General features: G+C 39.7%; 2 protein-coding genes across 2 annotated transcripts; both read right to left on the bottom strand.

Annotated features, from left to right (window-relative positions):
• On the bottom strand, positions 1 to 10,857 carry LOC146324806 (solute carrier family 26 member 9-like). The gene is made up of 20 exons (XM_084722053.1): positions 10,733 to 10,857; positions 10,377 to 10,516; positions 8,835 to 8,945; positions 8,507 to 8,682; positions 6,473 to 6,637; positions 6,225 to 6,377; positions 6,037 to 6,119; positions 5,798 to 5,945; positions 5,594 to 5,707; positions 4,879 to 4,956; positions 4,671 to 4,766; positions 4,485 to 4,591; positions 4,319 to 4,388; positions 4,133 to 4,225; positions 3,900 to 4,040; positions 3,490 to 3,741; positions 2,760 to 2,814; positions 1,703 to 1,839; positions 235 to 288; positions 1 to 138 (listed from the first exon to the last, which is right to left on the bottom strand). The coding sequence occupies exons 1-20, from the start codon at positions 10,855 to 10,857 to the stop codon at positions 127 to 129; spliced, it is 2,310 nt and encodes a 769-aa protein (XP_084578179.1). The 3' UTR covers positions 1 to 126.
• A 2,526-nt stretch (positions 10,858 to 13,383) lies between these two features.
• Positions 13,384 to 16,648, bottom strand: slc48a1a (solute carrier family 48 member 1a). The gene is made up of 3 exons (XM_084720420.1): positions 16,293 to 16,648; positions 14,720 to 14,887; positions 13,384 to 14,567 (listed from the first exon to the last, which is right to left on the bottom strand). The coding sequence occupies exons 1-3, from the start codon at positions 16,420 to 16,422 to the stop codon at positions 14,431 to 14,433; spliced, it is 435 nt and encodes a 144-aa protein (XP_084576546.1). The 5' UTR covers positions 16,423 to 16,648; the 3' UTR covers positions 13,384 to 14,430.
• Between the last annotated feature and the right edge of the window lie 642 nt (positions 16,649 to 17,290).

The following is a 17,290-nucleotide window of genomic DNA, read 5'->3' as shown; positions in this document are numbered from 1 at the left end:
ATACAAGATCAAGCACATCATGTAATTTGGCAACAACAAATTTGCATAAATTGCAGTGACATTGAAGATTATTGTCAGTGTCTTCGGCGTGTTCCTTCTGCTCATCTTCACTGCAGCAATCAGTGCTCAAAACATTTCCTGTTAAAGCAAAATGACTCTTAGAAAATAATGGCTTGATGATAAATAAAAGTAGGAAGGTAATTGACATTTTGTTTCAGTTAAACCGGTGCATACCTGCTCCAGATCCTCATTAACGTTAAAGGCGAGTTCCTGTCTTGCTTTCTCTGTCTGCACCCGAGAAGTCACATATTTAAAGTCAAACAAGCAAACAGTTATATATCAATATATATATAGAAACAGATGATAGAGGCAAGCTTTAGCTAAGGTAACTCTACAGTGCAGGGACAAAGTGGGAGGAACAATGGCTCACGGCCTCACTGTAGGAAGGGCCCTGGGAAAACCTAGACTGAAACATTTGTTTTTGTATTTCTTAAACAGTTGAGAGACTGAACCTTGGCTCCTCTTGCTCCTTACAAAAGGTGCAAAATGTTTTAGTCCGCCCCCACTCTAGGATTTATCTCCTAATCAAGCCGAGTAACTGCTGATTCTGGAGCATCAGTCTGAGCTGTGAGTTGTGTCTTTCCTCAAGAAAGAGCAGTTGGGGTGCCAAAAAAATAGAAAAGAAAGAAAGAAAGCAAAACAACAAATTTCTTTCAAAACAGCCATATCCTGTTTATCCTGCCACCCTCTGGCAAGAGATACATTAGTATCCACTGCCTGAGGCTGTGATAATCCTCAAAGGAGCAATATGAAGCAGTTGAGCATGCAAAAATGTACAGTACAGGCCATTATCCTGAAAATAAAAGCTCACTGTTATGAAAATGCACACAAATACACACTTGCCTGTCTTGCTGCCTGCCAAACTCCATTAACATATTGCACAATTTGACCGTTATAAAGATCTACGCCTTCTACAAGATTATTAAAGATTTCTTACAACTCATAAAAAGACACTAACTCATTCAGCAAACATTCAGCATTAATTTGATCTCTAATCAACGTGAAATAGGCATTCAAAACAGTTATTCCAGCCCAGAATAAAAAATTCAAAGGAGGACACAGGCTGCAGCTTTGATGTAAAAGCGAGTATTTCAGCTTAGCATGTTTCCTTGATCTCTGATGGCATATTATCATCATTTTATGATTTATGGTTTATGTATTTATATGACAGATTTCTCATTTAATTCATCTTCTGCACTCCGCCACAAATAAAAGTTAAGACTTATTAATGATGCAAGTGTTGAAAAAGATGGAGAACAAGTGATGTGGAGGGCCACATGCCTTTTTATTTGCCCCAGAATGACTAAATCCACCCCTGTCAGGCAGCAAGAGATGACAAAATGAGGCACACAGCGTATAATATGCAGCATGACCTTGGTGTAACTTACAACTCTGTTTGTTGTGGCACTTAATGTGTCACAAAAACCTTTGTGACATTTCTGTTTACCCTTGTCGAAACAGATAAGGTGACAAAAGCCGTGCTAAAAGAGGAATTTGTTACTCAGAGGATAAATCTTGCTTTTCTGTTCCTCTTAATCTCTCCCTGTATCCCTAACCTTCGAACCTTTGAACAGCAGGTGTCTGTATGTGATGTTATGAAAAGGGTTGGTATGATAAGGTTATTTTATACAGCGGGGCCTACCTTTGGGGAGAGTCGCCTCTCTCCAGTGGTCTGCTGAGCAAACAGAATGGCATCGTGGACAGAAAGGAAGAGATTACTGCGGGCAATGTTGCCGTCATCAAAAGCTCCTCCAGCCTCCAGTTCCTCGTACACCTGGGCTGCAGGCAGCAAGACAACAAATATTCACACAAGGACTTGAACACAGTGAAACAAGGGATTTTGCCTCGATGTTCATGCAGTATTTAAAGAGGAATAAAATGTCTATACTGCAGTATATGCCAAGAGAAGAACACTGATTTGATGTTTAACCTCTTACACTCTTTCCTTCCCTAACATGCTACAGCAAGTCAACAGTGTACGTATGCCATTTGGAAATGGTATACATACAGCTCAGCACTGTGTTTTCTAGTAAAAAATCTGTAATTAACGTTGTATTTTCTTTATGTACATATTCAAATGCTGAAAGTTTAAAGTGTATTAAGGCTGAGAACATTATGATGGACGTATATGATGGTCATTTTTGTCCTTCTATCATGTCTCATAAGTTGTTGCAGCAGTTTTTGAGTTGATACAATTTATTACACAGATTTGGTGCAAAATGTTGTCATTTTTAGCCACTTGAGAATTAATAAATATGGTCAAAATTCGTCCAAAACACCACATTAAGACACCAAGATCTTGAGGAACAGCACAGAAAAATTCATGCTGTGATTTGTTGTCAAAAACATTTGACATTAGGAGATTTCTGACCTAAAAGAACCTAAAACTAACCTAAAAAAAACCAAAACTAATGGCGGTTTTAGGTTCTTTTAGGTCAGTTTTAAGTTCTTTTAGGTTAAAGGTAATCAAATTAAATAAATTAAATATTACTGTGGATCCTCCCCTTTATCTCATGAGGAAATGGAAGGCACGTGCACCCTGTGACAAGTGTTTAGACGTGTAATCTCTGACTTGCGAGTGTCCTTCACAGACCTACATGGATTTTCAGCTTGATAAATGGCAAGGCGCCTTTACACACTGCTCACTGTTCAGTGGAGCCAGCAGGTGTGAAATGCACTTAAGTCATTGAATAATTTACCTTGAACATTAGCCAGGTACAGTTTAATGCCCAGCATCGTGTAGCTTGAGTTCATCTGTGTGGGAAACAAAAGAAAGAAGACGAGTTGGATTGTGATTGGATGATTGTGCCCCAAACTCTTACATTTTTGCAAAGTAAGGAGGTTCAATCTCCCAAATCACAGAACGATTTGCCAAAAAAGAAAAAAGGTTTGACATTTGATTTGAAAATAGAACCTTTTGTATATCAGGGGTTCTTTGATTTGCAGGCTACAGGAGAACAGAGTTACAGCGCAGTGCAGAGGCAAAGGTCTGTGGTAACCCAAGTTTACGTAATCCAGGTTAGTTCCTCTTTTTTTTGTAAACGTTGCACTAGATTTCTTTAGCATGAGCATTTCAACACCAGAAACTGAGGTGTTGAATCATACTCTGGTTTTGCTTGTGTCTGTGGATGTCAGTAGACTAACCATTAGCAAGGCGATTAGTTAGTTAACATTAACTGTCGAGGTAACCTGCACAGCACTACAGGTTGAACCTTCTACAAGACACACCGCTGTTTGGTTACGTTTAGTCACCAAAAATACATGGTTAGGTTTGGGCACAAAAACAACTTGGGTTGGTTGAAGAGAAAACGGTGGTTTGGATTCAAATTAAGTACAGTAGGTTATGTAAAGGGTGGTGTTGCGTAGTGAAGGGGATGTGTCTCTGAAAGGACACAGATAGTCCTGTCTTAAATACAAATCACTCATAACCTTTGTCAATACTTTGATGCCCATCAGGTCTATGAAGCAGACCCCTGCCAGGTCGAGGATGAGGGTGTGGAAAGGCATGGGCTGGGACTCCAGCGTGACAGCAGAGGGACTGGGCGGCTCTTGGTCCGGCGCCCGCTCGCCCAGCTCAGTGTCACTACAGTGGAAGTTGACATAGCTGGTAGGAGTTTCGGGTTTGTTGGCGCTGCCATCGTTGATATCAAAGTCATTCTGCAGTTCCAGCTGAGATATGGTCTAGATTCCGAGGAAATACACAGAGAAAGCTGAACAGAAAAGGTCACAGGTTGTACATTCAGGAAAGCTCTGTAATGTTTAACTGAGCAGGAAATATTGACAGTAGACTCATGACCCCTTAAGAGGTTTTGCATGAGCTGCCAGGTACAACGTCCCACCTGAGACTTCATGTTAACCAAAGAGCTGGGTTTCCTCCTTCTTGTCTCCTTGTCCTTCTTCTCCTCTTTCTCTTTTTCCTTCTGTTCTTTCTCTAAGAACTTCCGCCTGGCCAGGATAAGTTTGCCAGGGTCCAGCCCGGTCTAAGCACAAACATGGCTATGTAAACACCCGTACGCCACATAAACACATTCATTCAAACCTCGCTAACCTTGAGTCATTTTGTTCACTGTACCTTTCTGATGACCCTCTGGCGAAATATTTCAGCATTTGCAAAATAGAGCGGTGAGCAGTAGTTGACTATTTTCACACCTTTTATTGACGTCACCTGTGAAGTTTTTAGAAATAAATGAGATGCAGGTCCTCTTATAGCATGTGTAATGTCAAAAATACACAAAATATTATATTATACATTCCATACCTTACTGTACACCTTTGGGTTTTTGTAGATATCTGTATCCATAATCTGAACCACTGCGGAACCATTACGACTATGAGAAACAGAGTGATAGATTATTACACATTTTACACTCTGCTGCATTGTCTTATGGTTCAAAAATAAAGCGTATTGCGAGGCGTTTACTCACAACTGCGTCTTGAATATCACGACGAGGATGGAAAAGCCAACTCCGATTGCAACTCCATAAGGCAAGCTGAGAAAGAATGTGGCCAAGAAGGACACAACCCACACAAACTGGAGGAGGAAGAACAATAGAATAAGATAAAATATGCCAAAAAGACAATGCAATATTGCATATGAGACGGTGACTTACGCAGTCCAGTTTGCTCTTTTTCCACAAGTAGAAAGGGTCTGACAGTTGTAGGAGTGTGTTCTTCAGGTTCACTGCAATCAAAGCTCCAAGCACTGACTGTGGAAACAACAAAGGTCCCCAATCATGCCTAGAGTTTTCTCTTCCCTCTACTTAAATGTTGTGTCTAATTTTTGAAAGATGCCACTATCAGACACCGTTGTTCACCTACTTTTGGAAGTGGTTTCAGGAAGGCTCCCAGTGCCAGCATGGTAACCATCACAACCAGCATCACACACAGACTGGCAAACTGTAGGAGGGCAGAAACAGATATGCAGCAGTCGACAGTTTCGGCATTTTCTTTATAATTCGTAATTTTTTTTCATGAAATCTTAGGAATGAGTCCCAAAGCCTGGAAATGAATTACCATATTTGGATGCTGCCTCTGATTTGCCTGCCCTGATATTCTTACCATAACCCTAACCAGTCTCACTCGTGCCCAAACCTACCCAAAGTAAAAGAACCAAACCAACTAAGGCAACGAGTACTGTCCAATCAGGGTAGGGCGGGTTATCACTTTGCCTTCCCTGGTATTTTTTTTTTTGTCCCCTTATGTCAAGGTCAGTGGGTTTTATGCCTAACTGTTTTTATTAACTATTTTTAGTAACAGTTTTAGTTTTTTTATTTCTTAAAATGTGTTTCCTTGTCTATACTTGCCATTTTACACTGTTTTCTTTTAAAACAAAAAGATAAAGATTATCTTGCTGGAGAAAATGTGTCAGTATCACCACAGATCTTATTTCCTGCACTAATCCAAAATTCAACAGAAAAAAATGTCAAAAGAACCACAGCAATGCTAACTTCTGAGCTGGCTTACAAAATTACGTCACCCCTGCAGCACTCTATACATAAACTCAATGACAGCACCTTGAAGAGTCAGCACTGACCTGTGATGTTCCACCAGCGCTGTCCACAGCCAGGGTCACAGACAGGGCACAGCAGATCACATGGATCTTAAAGAAGGACCCAAGGAAATTGCTGCAGCCAAGAGCCAACATTTCCTGTGTGACAGCATGCATGTGGTGTTTACAAAATGGAATAAAATATAAATTTAGAACTAGTAAAAAAGAAAACATATGCAGTTGTTCTACCTGGTTGGGATCCACATCGTAGCCATGCTTGGCTGCCAGCGTCCTGCCCATAGCCAAGTTGATGACATACCCAACGATTGCCAGGGAGAAAGCTGTGCTCAGCATGTCTTCCCACTGACTGACTGTGGGCAGGATCGGTGCTGGAAATCTGTGAAATTGAATAAAAACAAATGAGATGCATGAGTACTTTTAACTGATGAAGCAACCATTGATTGTAAATATGCCGATGCATGCTTTACCCCAAAGGGATTTCTCCCACTACGTCCATGTGATATTTCTTCGGGAGGTGTAGAGGGCCTGAGATGGCTGTGGCCACCACCACCTGTGTAAAACAGGAAAGGGGATCAATCGCCGCTATCGACCTTATGCTGTCACGAATCTATTAAAACATCTGAGCAACAGCTACGTGAGTGGAAAAACTACTTACAATGATGATCTCCATTGGAATGGGGAAGGGCAGCTTGTGGCGGTAGTGTGCACTCAGCTCCTTCACCACAAACAGAACCACACTGCTGACCAGAGCAAATACCAGTGATGCTATGTTGGTATCAGGGAGGCCACGTATAATATCTACAAGAGTCTGAGACACAGCATTGAAATTACGTATTTTATCTGCAAATCACACCACCAAAGTCTTTTGATGTTCTTTGATCACAGCATGAAAGGGTCACTTACATATATAACTGCCAACGGGCCACTGTAAGGCGGCACTTTGATGCCAAAGATGTACTTGAGCACTGAGATGAGGATCTGCAAACCTGCAGCGGTCATGAAGCCTCTGACGAAGGATTCTGACAGATAGATGGCTATAAACCCAAACTGCATGAAGCCGAGGCCGATCTACACAGACAGAAGTAAAAGAGTGAATGTGGCAGCTTTAGATAAAACTTCACATTTCTTTCATCTCTCTCAAATTTCACTTTAAAGGACCAGTGTGTAGGATTTCACCCCAGGTAGGTCGATCTGCAGGACTTCACAACGCTACAGGACACGTCTACACTTTTATACACCCCCACCCTTTGTAACAGCTGCAGTTTGATCATGTTTAGCTACCTAAACTGCTGGGATAGGTTTAAGCACAAAAACTACGTGGTAAAGTTTAGGAAGAGATCATGGTTTGGGTTCAAATACAGAGGCATAGCACCATAGGACCTTACGTCAGAAAAAATATGAACAATAGTTAATGTTTAGAGGCTTTTTTTTTTTTTATTTGAATTGTGCCATGAATTACACATATGATGTTTGTCCATTTAAAAGATAATTTTGCAAATTAATAAAGTTGCTGTTTGTTGTAAAACTGCTGAAGTATTAGAGAGTTTCCTCTCCACAAGGTAACATTAGCCACTGAAGCTATGATGCAAGGGTTTGGAATGTAATCACACCAGTAACAGGTCTTGCTTGAGGGTGACCAGATTATCGAGGACGTCCCCATTTTTATTGGCTTGTTATAACAGGGTAGACCTGTATTGTCACCTTCACGCCACCTCACCTCCATTCTATTGGCAGTGGTTGGGGGTTTTTTTCTATGTGCAGTGGTATGATGTGGGATGGAGGGACTGATTGAAGGCAGGTGTGATTGAGTTACATGCAGCAAACACTGCTGCCTCTCATCCTCTCTTGTCTTTCCGTCTGCAGGTATGTTCTGCAGGATTTGAGTGAATGACTGACTATTGAAAGGACTCTCGCTATTTCTGTATGCATGTAAGATTCAACTCAATATAAATATGGTATCTCATCCTCTCTTGTGTTTCTGTCTGCAGGCAGAGGTCCTTGCCACATGCTGCAGCCCTAAGGCAAAGTCGGGCTTCCTGCAGGCTGACGTTTGATGCCAGCCTAGTCGAACGTGACGGCTCAGAAGTCTGTCATCAAGTGACGTTTAAAAGTGTGATGACAAAGTGACAACCGACCTGCGGCACAGCTGACCTTGGCCTGCTCTCCCTCTCCCCTCGGTGAGTCGGACACTGACCATTCCTCCTCCTTTTAACAACTGACGAACTGATCATTCACCCTCCATGATAGTCAAGTTAGATTGCCACACTCTGAATTTAATATGCCTACAAAAATAAATTGTGTTTTGATCCGTTTCTGAGCTGGTTGGTCAAAGTGTGAATGTCCCCGGCTTTCATTTCAGAAATCTGGTCACCTTATCTCGATTGTTCTTATGCAGCTGATAAAAGGACCAGGAGTCACTGGATAAAACACTTTGGGTAAGATAATGTTATAAGTGGCAGCGATGGTGGTGTTGGACATATATTGTACGAGATGAGAGACACAGTTCGCTGAGCAGTTTTGCATAAAACTGAACAGTACTATGACCAACCTGACCATAAAGTCAGACTTTCTTGGCATGTAAATTTGTCTGTGAGGCCACAGATAGCTCTCCTCACCCTCCCCTTCCTAACCTGTAGGAGTACCTCTAGTATACATGAAACTTGCAAAAAATGCAAGAGATCCTATCTAGAGCCGTTGTTTGGTTTGTACATTCTGGGCTACTGTAGAAACATGGCGATGCAATATGGCAGACCTGCATCCTCTGTAGATATAAACAGGTCATTATAAGGTACCTAAAAAAAACAGCAATTCTTATTTTCAGATTATTACACATTATTATGGACATTATATTCAGTTTCTACCATATTCTGCCAGTAAGTCTCAGTAAATCTTACATACTGGACGTTTAAAAGGCTGAGCTTTTAGTGTTCTGAGTACCTGTATGATTGCGGTGAGACAGGCCAGGGTCCCAGATATTCCCAGGCGAACGTCATTCATCAGGTCTGTGTCCACAACTGTAGCATTTAGAGTGGCATTGAAATGACTGAAGTCGGACTCGGGGGCGAGGCGAAGACACACGATTCCCACCATAATGCTGAGGACAGCAAATGTACCTAGACAGAGAGCAGCGTGTCACATCTATTTTCTTTGCCATTCTGCAGACTGGGCAGAGTCGGGCTGAGCGCAGCTGATCTGCACCGAGCAGCTCTTGCAACTTATCACTGTCATCATATGAAATCGCTGTAGATAAATCACTCTGATTTACCCGGGACCATCTGGTGAGCAGTGCCCATGAAGAAATACGGGATGAGGGGGAAGAAAGAGGAATAGAGACCGTTGACAGGAGGGAGGCTTGCCAGGAGGGCAAATGCCATGCCTGGAAGGAACAGAAACCTTTTTATAACTGTCACATAAATCATCATAGCATATAGAAAATACAAAAACCATGGAGCCAGTGCTGCAGCAGCCAGTATCAGTCAGTATGTACAAACCACAATTCCCAAAAAGCTGAAATGTTGTACAAATCATAATTAAAAACATAATGCAGTGATTTGCAAAAACTTCTCAACCTACATTTAATTGAATGTAGCACAAAGACAATATATTTATTGTTCCAATGGATGAAGTTTACTGTTTTTTTGTAAATATACACTCATTCTGAATTAGATGCCTGTTCCAAAACGGTTGGGACAGAAGTATGTCAACCACTGTGATACATCACCTTTTCTTTGAATGAGAACTTAGGACACTAAATGTTGAAGTTTTGAAAGTGAAATTCTGTCTCATTCTTGTTTTATATACGACTTCAGGTGCTCAACAGTGTGGGGTCTCTGTTGTTGTATTTTGCACACATTTCAATGGAAGACAGGTCTGGACTGCAGGCAGGTCAGTCTATTACCTGAACTCTTTTACTACAATACCACGCTGTTCGAACACGTGCAGAATGTGTCTCGGCATTTTCTTGCTGAAATAAGCAGGGACATCTCGGAAAAAGATGTCTGGATGGAAGCACATGTTGCTCCAAAACCTGCTGTACCTTTTGGCATTAATGGGGCCCTCACTGATATGACACCCATGATGCCATGACATCACAGATGCTGGCCTTTGAAGTTAACACTGGTAACAATCCAGATGTTCCTTTTCCTCTGTAGCCCAGAGGACAGGACGTTCATTCAGGACCACAGCACACTTTTCCAGTGTGTGTCAGTTCATCTCAGATGAGCTCAGACTCCAGAGAAGTCCGCAGCATTTCTCTTTGCATGGCAGAGTCTTAACTTGTATGTGTAGATGCAGCAGCAAACAGTGTTTACTGAAGTGTTCCTGATCCCATGTAGTATCCTTTATGTAATTATGTATAATTAATTTAATGCAGTGCCACTTGTGGGGTCAAAGGTCATTGGCAGTCAATGCTGGCTTATGGTCTTGCCCTTTACATGCAGAGTTTTCTCTGAATTCTCTGATTTTTTTTTATAGATTATAGACGGTGATTTCCCTAAAGTCCTGCAGAGCGACTGCAGAATGTTCCAAACAGGTGTTTTATGAGCATTCCTCAACTTTCCCAGTCTTTCGTTGCCCCGTCCCAATTTTTTTTTTAAACATGTTGCAGGAATCAAATTCAGAATGAGTGTATATTTACACAAAAACAATAAAATATATCAGTTTGAACATTACATATCTTGTCTTTGTACTGTATTCAACTGAATGCAAGTCGATCAGAGCATTCTGTTAGTTGTGCTTTACACAGCATCCCAACTTTCAGGGGTTTGTATTATACAGAAGCATCAGAGAGAGGAGTGTATCTACTGACCTTGGGGAACCTGAATGGTGCCGGCGCTGACCCCGCTGATGACATCACACAGGAGGTTTTCTTTCACTTTGTACTTGGGAAGCCAGCTCAACACAGGCAGATGTCTGAATAACAAGCCCCTCAGTCTCGACACAGAGCATCTGACAGAAACAAACAAGAGAAGGTCTTTGAAGAGCTCAGGTTTTCTGACTGTTACTTTGAAAAAGTCCACAACACGCGTCTCAACTTTGGATTGAATCATAGCTACAGGGCTCTCCACCATTTGATCACAACACAAAGCTTGTCAGAGGGAGAGTTTGTGTGATAGGGAGACATGTAGTTCATGTTGACTGTGCAGGGAGGTTGTAATTCTATACCTGAAGAGCTTCTTCAATTTCTCTCGAAGCGGGAATTGTCGGTTCTTTTTGTCAAACTCTCTGTCAAAGTCTGGGAGGTTATACGCCGGCCTGTCAATCACATAACGTGGGCGGTCCGGTTGCATGGCTGTAGAATACTGAAATATATTAAGACCACAGAAAAGATGCAACATAAGGGGTTACAAGAACTGACAAGTAACTGACCCCAGCTGATGAATATGCAAAAAAACATCTATCAGCTGAAGTAACTTTAAGTCTTGTCTTGAAGGTAGCATCAATATCATTTTACTTTAACAACATACATACTTGAAACCTCTGTTGGAGAAAGTCTTCAGGTCCTAAAAGTACTTGTACCACACTGTAAAAATTCTCTGTTACAAGTACTGTAAAAAGTCCTGCATACTTAATGACTTATTTTCTTGACCAAGTGATTGGTTCTTAAATTTGTAAAGATTCTGAAGATTGTTTTGTCCAACCAACAGTTGAAACATAAAAATTATTAAAATTAATCAATATAATTAAAGGAAAAGAACCAAATACTCACATTTTTGCTTGAAAAATTACTGATATGTATATCATATATATGATATTTTATCAGCTTTTGATATGTTTGAATGGAGTAGAAGTAGAAACATGCACGAAAAGAAAAGACTCAGGTAAAGCACAAGTACCTCGACTTGAATATTAAACTTATACAATGGTGGAAACGAGGGCCTCTTTAGTATTGCAGTTGTGTTGTCCTACATCTAAGTGGCACGTTTCAAGTACCAGGTCCTAATCTAACCTTGAAGGGTGAAGGATCAGCCAACCTGGCTGGACTACTAAAATATTTGCACCAAGCGAGTAAATAAAGGCACACGGTCAAGTTCACTCCGTCCACTGTGAGCTGTAGAAAAGATGTAACAGGTCTACCACATTTTGTGTGTTGTAAAAAAATACATTACAAATATAATATCTGCAGTTTAAAAAAGCATAGCAAGCATTTTGCTATTTAGAGTGAACAAATTATTAAACTAGTGTTTAAATGGAAAGATCTTGTTAACATTGCAAAGTATTTAGGCAGCGTCAAAGCTCAGAGAAAAATAAAAAAGAGATTCTTCACTATTTAAAAAAAAAACACCTGTTAAGAAAACAGTTGATTATCATGTGAATTTAGCAAACATTTTTGTTCAGATCAATTTGCTAAATGGTCTCTCTTTAATATTTATGTCCTCTTATACTAACGTCACTGATAAATGAATGAAAATGTCAGAATCAAGTGATGAGCGGTCCTCCAGAATGTAACACATCATTGTTCAGTATCATCAGCTCTGATTCTGTATTAGATGATGTGTGAAAAGAGAGCACTGTACCTTATTGTTGAAGCTCAACGTCTGCAGGAATTTGGCTCAGATGTGTGTCATGTCCACTTGTTTGATTACTTATCAAGCCATGCTAAAGACACTGTACACCTGCACCTTTTGGGTGGAGCTTAGAGACTGAAACTTGAAAAAACACAACACCCTCCTAATTGGTGCCTGGAAAATCTCCCGGACATCACACGCATAAATATGCTTGAAAATTATCTGTATAATACATTGTATTATGATATTATATACACTTTGTCTTAATTGCAATTTGAAGATACATGATGTAAAATCTTAATTTAAAAAAAAAAACTACACTATAAGTACAACTCTATTCTCTATTTCCAGTATACATTCTGGTCATGTCCACTGGTTTTCACTCAGTTCTACAAAATGGATAATCTGTTCCTGATCTGTTATGAAAAATGCAAAAAAAACAAACAAAAAAAACCCCTTAGAAACCTTGTAAAATGTAAGTGAAATGCCTTGATATTGACCATTACACATTTTGAGTAGTTCTGCAAGAAGAACAGGTGAAACACTGAAACACTGTGGACAATAAACAATAATATTATGTGCAGTATTACTTTACTGCCATATTACATTTTTTAATATAATGTGCAACATGAGCAATATTACTTATTACTATTAAGATGTCATGTACAATTGTATGTTTAATATCATGCAATATTACTTTTAACTTTTCATTATTATCACATACAATACCAGTTCTGATATCACATGCAATATTATTGATATTCCACATCACTCCCACTATTACTTTCAATGTCATGGTCAATACCACTTTTCTATTTTAGTTTAATTTAGCTTACTTTTTAAAAAAAAAATAAAACTTATGTTACTTTTATTTTTATTCTATTCAGCATTGTTTTGTTTGTTATACTCCTTATACACTATTTAATAGTTTATATTTAATCATTTTAATTATTAACTCTTTCTGTAACTGTAATGTTGGAGCAATCTCTGGAAAAGTTCAGTCTTATACTTGTCTTACAGGATACAGAACTAAAAAAAAAAAAGATTAGGTTTAATTTTGAAAAGTTACAACATGCAAATGGCACTGATTCAGTGAAATGACCCAGGGAGAGCTCAGTTACTTGAACTGTTGTCCCCTGTTGTCATCATCTGTGCAAAGAGCAAAGAGACAACATGATGTAATTAACAATAAATGCAACTTTAATGTGTTCGGTTTCTATATACACATGTATGATCCTCACTTTCATTCTCTCATCAACAAAAACTACATTTGAACGTGTTTTATGGTAAAAGGGAGACGTAAGCAACAGAACTAAGACACTTACAAAGCGTAGTTTAACTTCCACAGACCATACTAACTGTAAAACAAATGATACATATAAATAGTGTATTTCAACATTAAAAAGGGTGAGACAATGATGACAATTTTCTCTTTCCATTGTATCAGGATTTGTGTGCAAAACAATGGCAATATCAATATCAAAGACTAAAGTGCAATTATTTATCAAGTCCATTTGTGTTTACTCTTAACAGGAATGTCAGAATTTTCAAATGGACTCTTGACAGAAAAAAAAACAAAAAAAAAAAAAACAATCGCCCCCTGGTGGAACAAAACATGAATAGCACAAATTCCACAGGAATGCCTCGTCTTCAGTTCACAAAAGGAAAGCAGAGCAAGAAGGGAGAAAATCTGGATTTTAAAAAGTCAGGTCTCAAATTAATTCTCTGACACTGAAGGGAGCGGAGAGACTGACTCTGTGGGCAGTAAGACAGCGACTGTCTGGAGATATGAGTATTCTGTGGTTCAAACCTGCAAATATGAAAAAGCTCATTTGGGTACAAACATTCAAGCACTCCAACAAACACTGTCTAGCATTAGCAGAGCGGCTTCAGGTAGGAGGTCTTAGTTTTGGTTCTGAGGATTTCAGCTTTGAGAGTATTTTCACTTTCATTTTAACAACTTATCATTGGATTAAAAGCCTGTTACGGTGGGGATTTCCATCTTCCTTGTTAGTTGTTTTAACATTAAACAATCTCGAGATAAAATATGACTGAAAAACCACCTGCATGCCTCTTCATTAACAGCCTTGGGCAGTTCAATCAAAAGCAGTTCCAGTCTTCAGAGGTTTTATGACTACTTACAGGAATATAAAGTAGGAGAACAGGTTACAATACAAATACAGAGCTTGTTAAGCAAGTGCAACAAGTGCAACTCCGTGTGGTGAAAGTCAGATTACTTTTTAATCTAGCCATGTCTGCTTTTCCCTCCTCTTTGTTACAAAAACTCTTTGACCAGCTCCTGCTGGCAGCCTAAAACCCCTCAAAGTCCATGGCAGTCTATAAAATCCGTACTGACTAGAAATCGCTGAGGATGCTGATGTCTGCAAACTCCTGGCGATATCTGTACGAGTATAAGGCCAAGAGGAAGGACCATTTGAGCGTCAGGAAGCTCCACACACAGGACAGATATAGGCTCCTCGGGTCAGTGGGAGCTGTGGGACAGAAAAAGCAGTATGATGAACACATGCAGGAAGGAAGGAAATCAAGCAGACGAGTTGCTAATAATAAATCTTTTCTTCTAATTATCTATTATACTGAACATTACTCATTGTAAACTAGGAAGAGGCTACAAAGAGAGGATTACTTTGCTTCTGTGTGATGGCGAGAGTTAGGAAGGTGATGAATGCAGCCACCGCCAAGACTGAGAACAGCACGCCAACAGTGATGAAGAACTTGAGGCCTTTGAGCCAAGTGCGCCAGTAGTCCTGCAGGTACATGATGTGTGTGACAAGAGCCCAGAGCGCCAAAACTCCTGTCGACAGAGACAAACACAGACATTTTCATTGAGCGTATTTTAAACCAGCATAGAGCAGGGCAGGAATTAAACCCCTGCCAAACAGCCAGTGCCATAAATGCCTCGGCGTGTAGCCATAATGCCCCTTCTAAAATTAACTACTCACATAGACAGTTCTGCACGCCTAATACAGGTGAGGTAAGTGAGATCTTGAAATGTTTTATTTCACCCAAACAACTCTACAGAACCTAAAAATATTCATTTGATTATTGAATAAGACAAACACAAAACAGGCTTAGAGGAGCTGGACACAAAGAAAGAAATTGAGAAAATAAATAACAGGAAATAGTTCAAGTTTAGTGGTTCAGCTTGAAAAAAATACATAAATCATTTAATTACAGAATAGTTTCAGGATCATTTCAGTTTGACATATTACAATTAGACTGATTAATCGCAGATATTTTGGTACTGGAGTATATACTGCCCAATAAATATCAAAAGATGGCAAACTAGGTTTGAGGTTACTGGGTGTCTCCATTACAGTTTGTCAACCAGAGAAAAGTGACAAGTTTATTTTTCAACTGTAAAATGACTTCCTCAAAATGAATCTTAGTCACAATTTAAAAAAAAAAGAAATCTGTATCAAGACTGTTGTTCATGTAATGTGGACTGCAGCTAACAATTATATACAGTTGATTAATCAGTCGGTTATTTTCACGATTAATATTTATTTGTTTAAATTTGTCAGAAAACATGTCAATCAGTATTTCCAAAAGCCTACACAACAAGTGTCTTATTTTGTTTACGACCCAAATATATTCAATTTCCTGCCAGAGAAAAGCGAAGAAACCAAAAAAATATACACATTTAAGAAGATGAAATCAGACGATTTGGATACTTTAGAAAGGACTCAAACGGTTATCAAAATACTTGACATTAATTTGATAATCAATCATAATCTATTAACTGATTAATCTTTGCAGTTTTGTTGTAATGTCAATATCAGCCTCAAAAATTCAGTACAATAATTTTAATATTGGTATTAAATTTAGTGCCATTCACTAAAACTGGCACTCTTGTTTGAGACAGAGTAAAAGCCCAACAGTGTGATGAGGAGGAGGATAATCTTCAAATCAGGTCATATGAACAAGACGTGACCCATATTAAGAGTATTAACCCAGCTAACACAGACCAAAAATTAATTCAAACCAGTACTGACAGCAAAAAACTCTAAGTGTTAACGGTGAGACTAAATGAGGAAGGAAGACGTTAAAGATGGACTTGATTACAGTGATATTTGACTGTAGTGGCTTTGTACGGGATTAGCCCAAGTTAAACGCTCCACTATCACGTGACGAAGACAAATCTACATATCCCAGACCATCTTAACGTAACGGCTAACGTTACAGGTGTGTTACCATACCTGACAGGCCTCCCATGGCCGCCGTCCATGGCTGTTTGTATGCTATATTCCAGACCAGGAAAGCCGACAGTCCGACCAAGGTGCCAAACGTAGCATATCCTATGCTAATGTAGACTCTGTTGATTCCCATTATTAAATCCAACCGCTACTACCAAAGTGTTTGTAACAGGCGGAAGAGATAACGGCGAATTTCTCTAAAAACAGGCTGGTATTAAGCTAACAGCAGCTTACCGCCACATTATGTAACTAATATCCTTGATACTGACGGCAGGAAAACGACAAGATGAAAGCCCCCTCAGCTGAGAGACCGAGGAGAACGACGGCTCTCTGTTAGCAACACTAGCTTCAAAAGCTAAAAAAAAAAGAAAAAAGAAAAACACCCAGTTTGTGTGCCAGGTAAAACACACGATGACTGAATTTAGATTTCTAGCGCTAACTAAAAGTCAGCAGCAAAACACCAAGACGACTGTTTATCTGATGCGCACCGCAAAGATGACACGATGTGAGGGAGACAACACTCCCACGGAGGATGGCCGTCTTCAGCCGAGGCCGCAACATATCGGTGAGGACTACATTTCTTCGGTTTTATTGGCCAGCTCGTGTGCTTTGGTGTTACATAACGCTTCGAAATGCAAAATTGTTGTTTTGCTGTGTTGAAAAACGAATCTCTCCGGCGTGCTTTCAACAATTCGCCACAGAGTTGTCTATCACTTTTACACAAAATATCTTTGCACAGAGGAAACCCCCGTCTCACCGACACACCGCCCCTAGTGGAGCAAAGAGGAACCGCCAGTTTAGACCTATGAAGAGAGCAGCCCTGTATTACAATAATTAAAAAAAATATAAAAATCTTTCTGGTGGTGCTGGCTCATAAAACATCTGATGTGGTGGTGCACATTTTAGTAGATCCCGGATGTTCCAACAATTTATTGTAATCTAATGTAGGTTACATGATCAACAGCTGATGGATGACTGGATGATTTTTTTTTCTGTACAGA

Source organism: Lutjanus erythropterus, chromosome 6 (assembly GCF_056507025.1).
Source record: "Lutjanus erythropterus isolate fLutEry1 chromosome 6, fLutEry1.hap2, whole genome shotgun sequence".
In the NCBI taxonomy this organism is placed as follows: domain Eukaryota; kingdom Metazoa; phylum Chordata; class Actinopteri; order Lutjaniformes; family Lutjanidae; genus Lutjanus; species Lutjanus erythropterus.
This window is presented reverse-complemented; position numbering and strand designations above follow the sequence as displayed.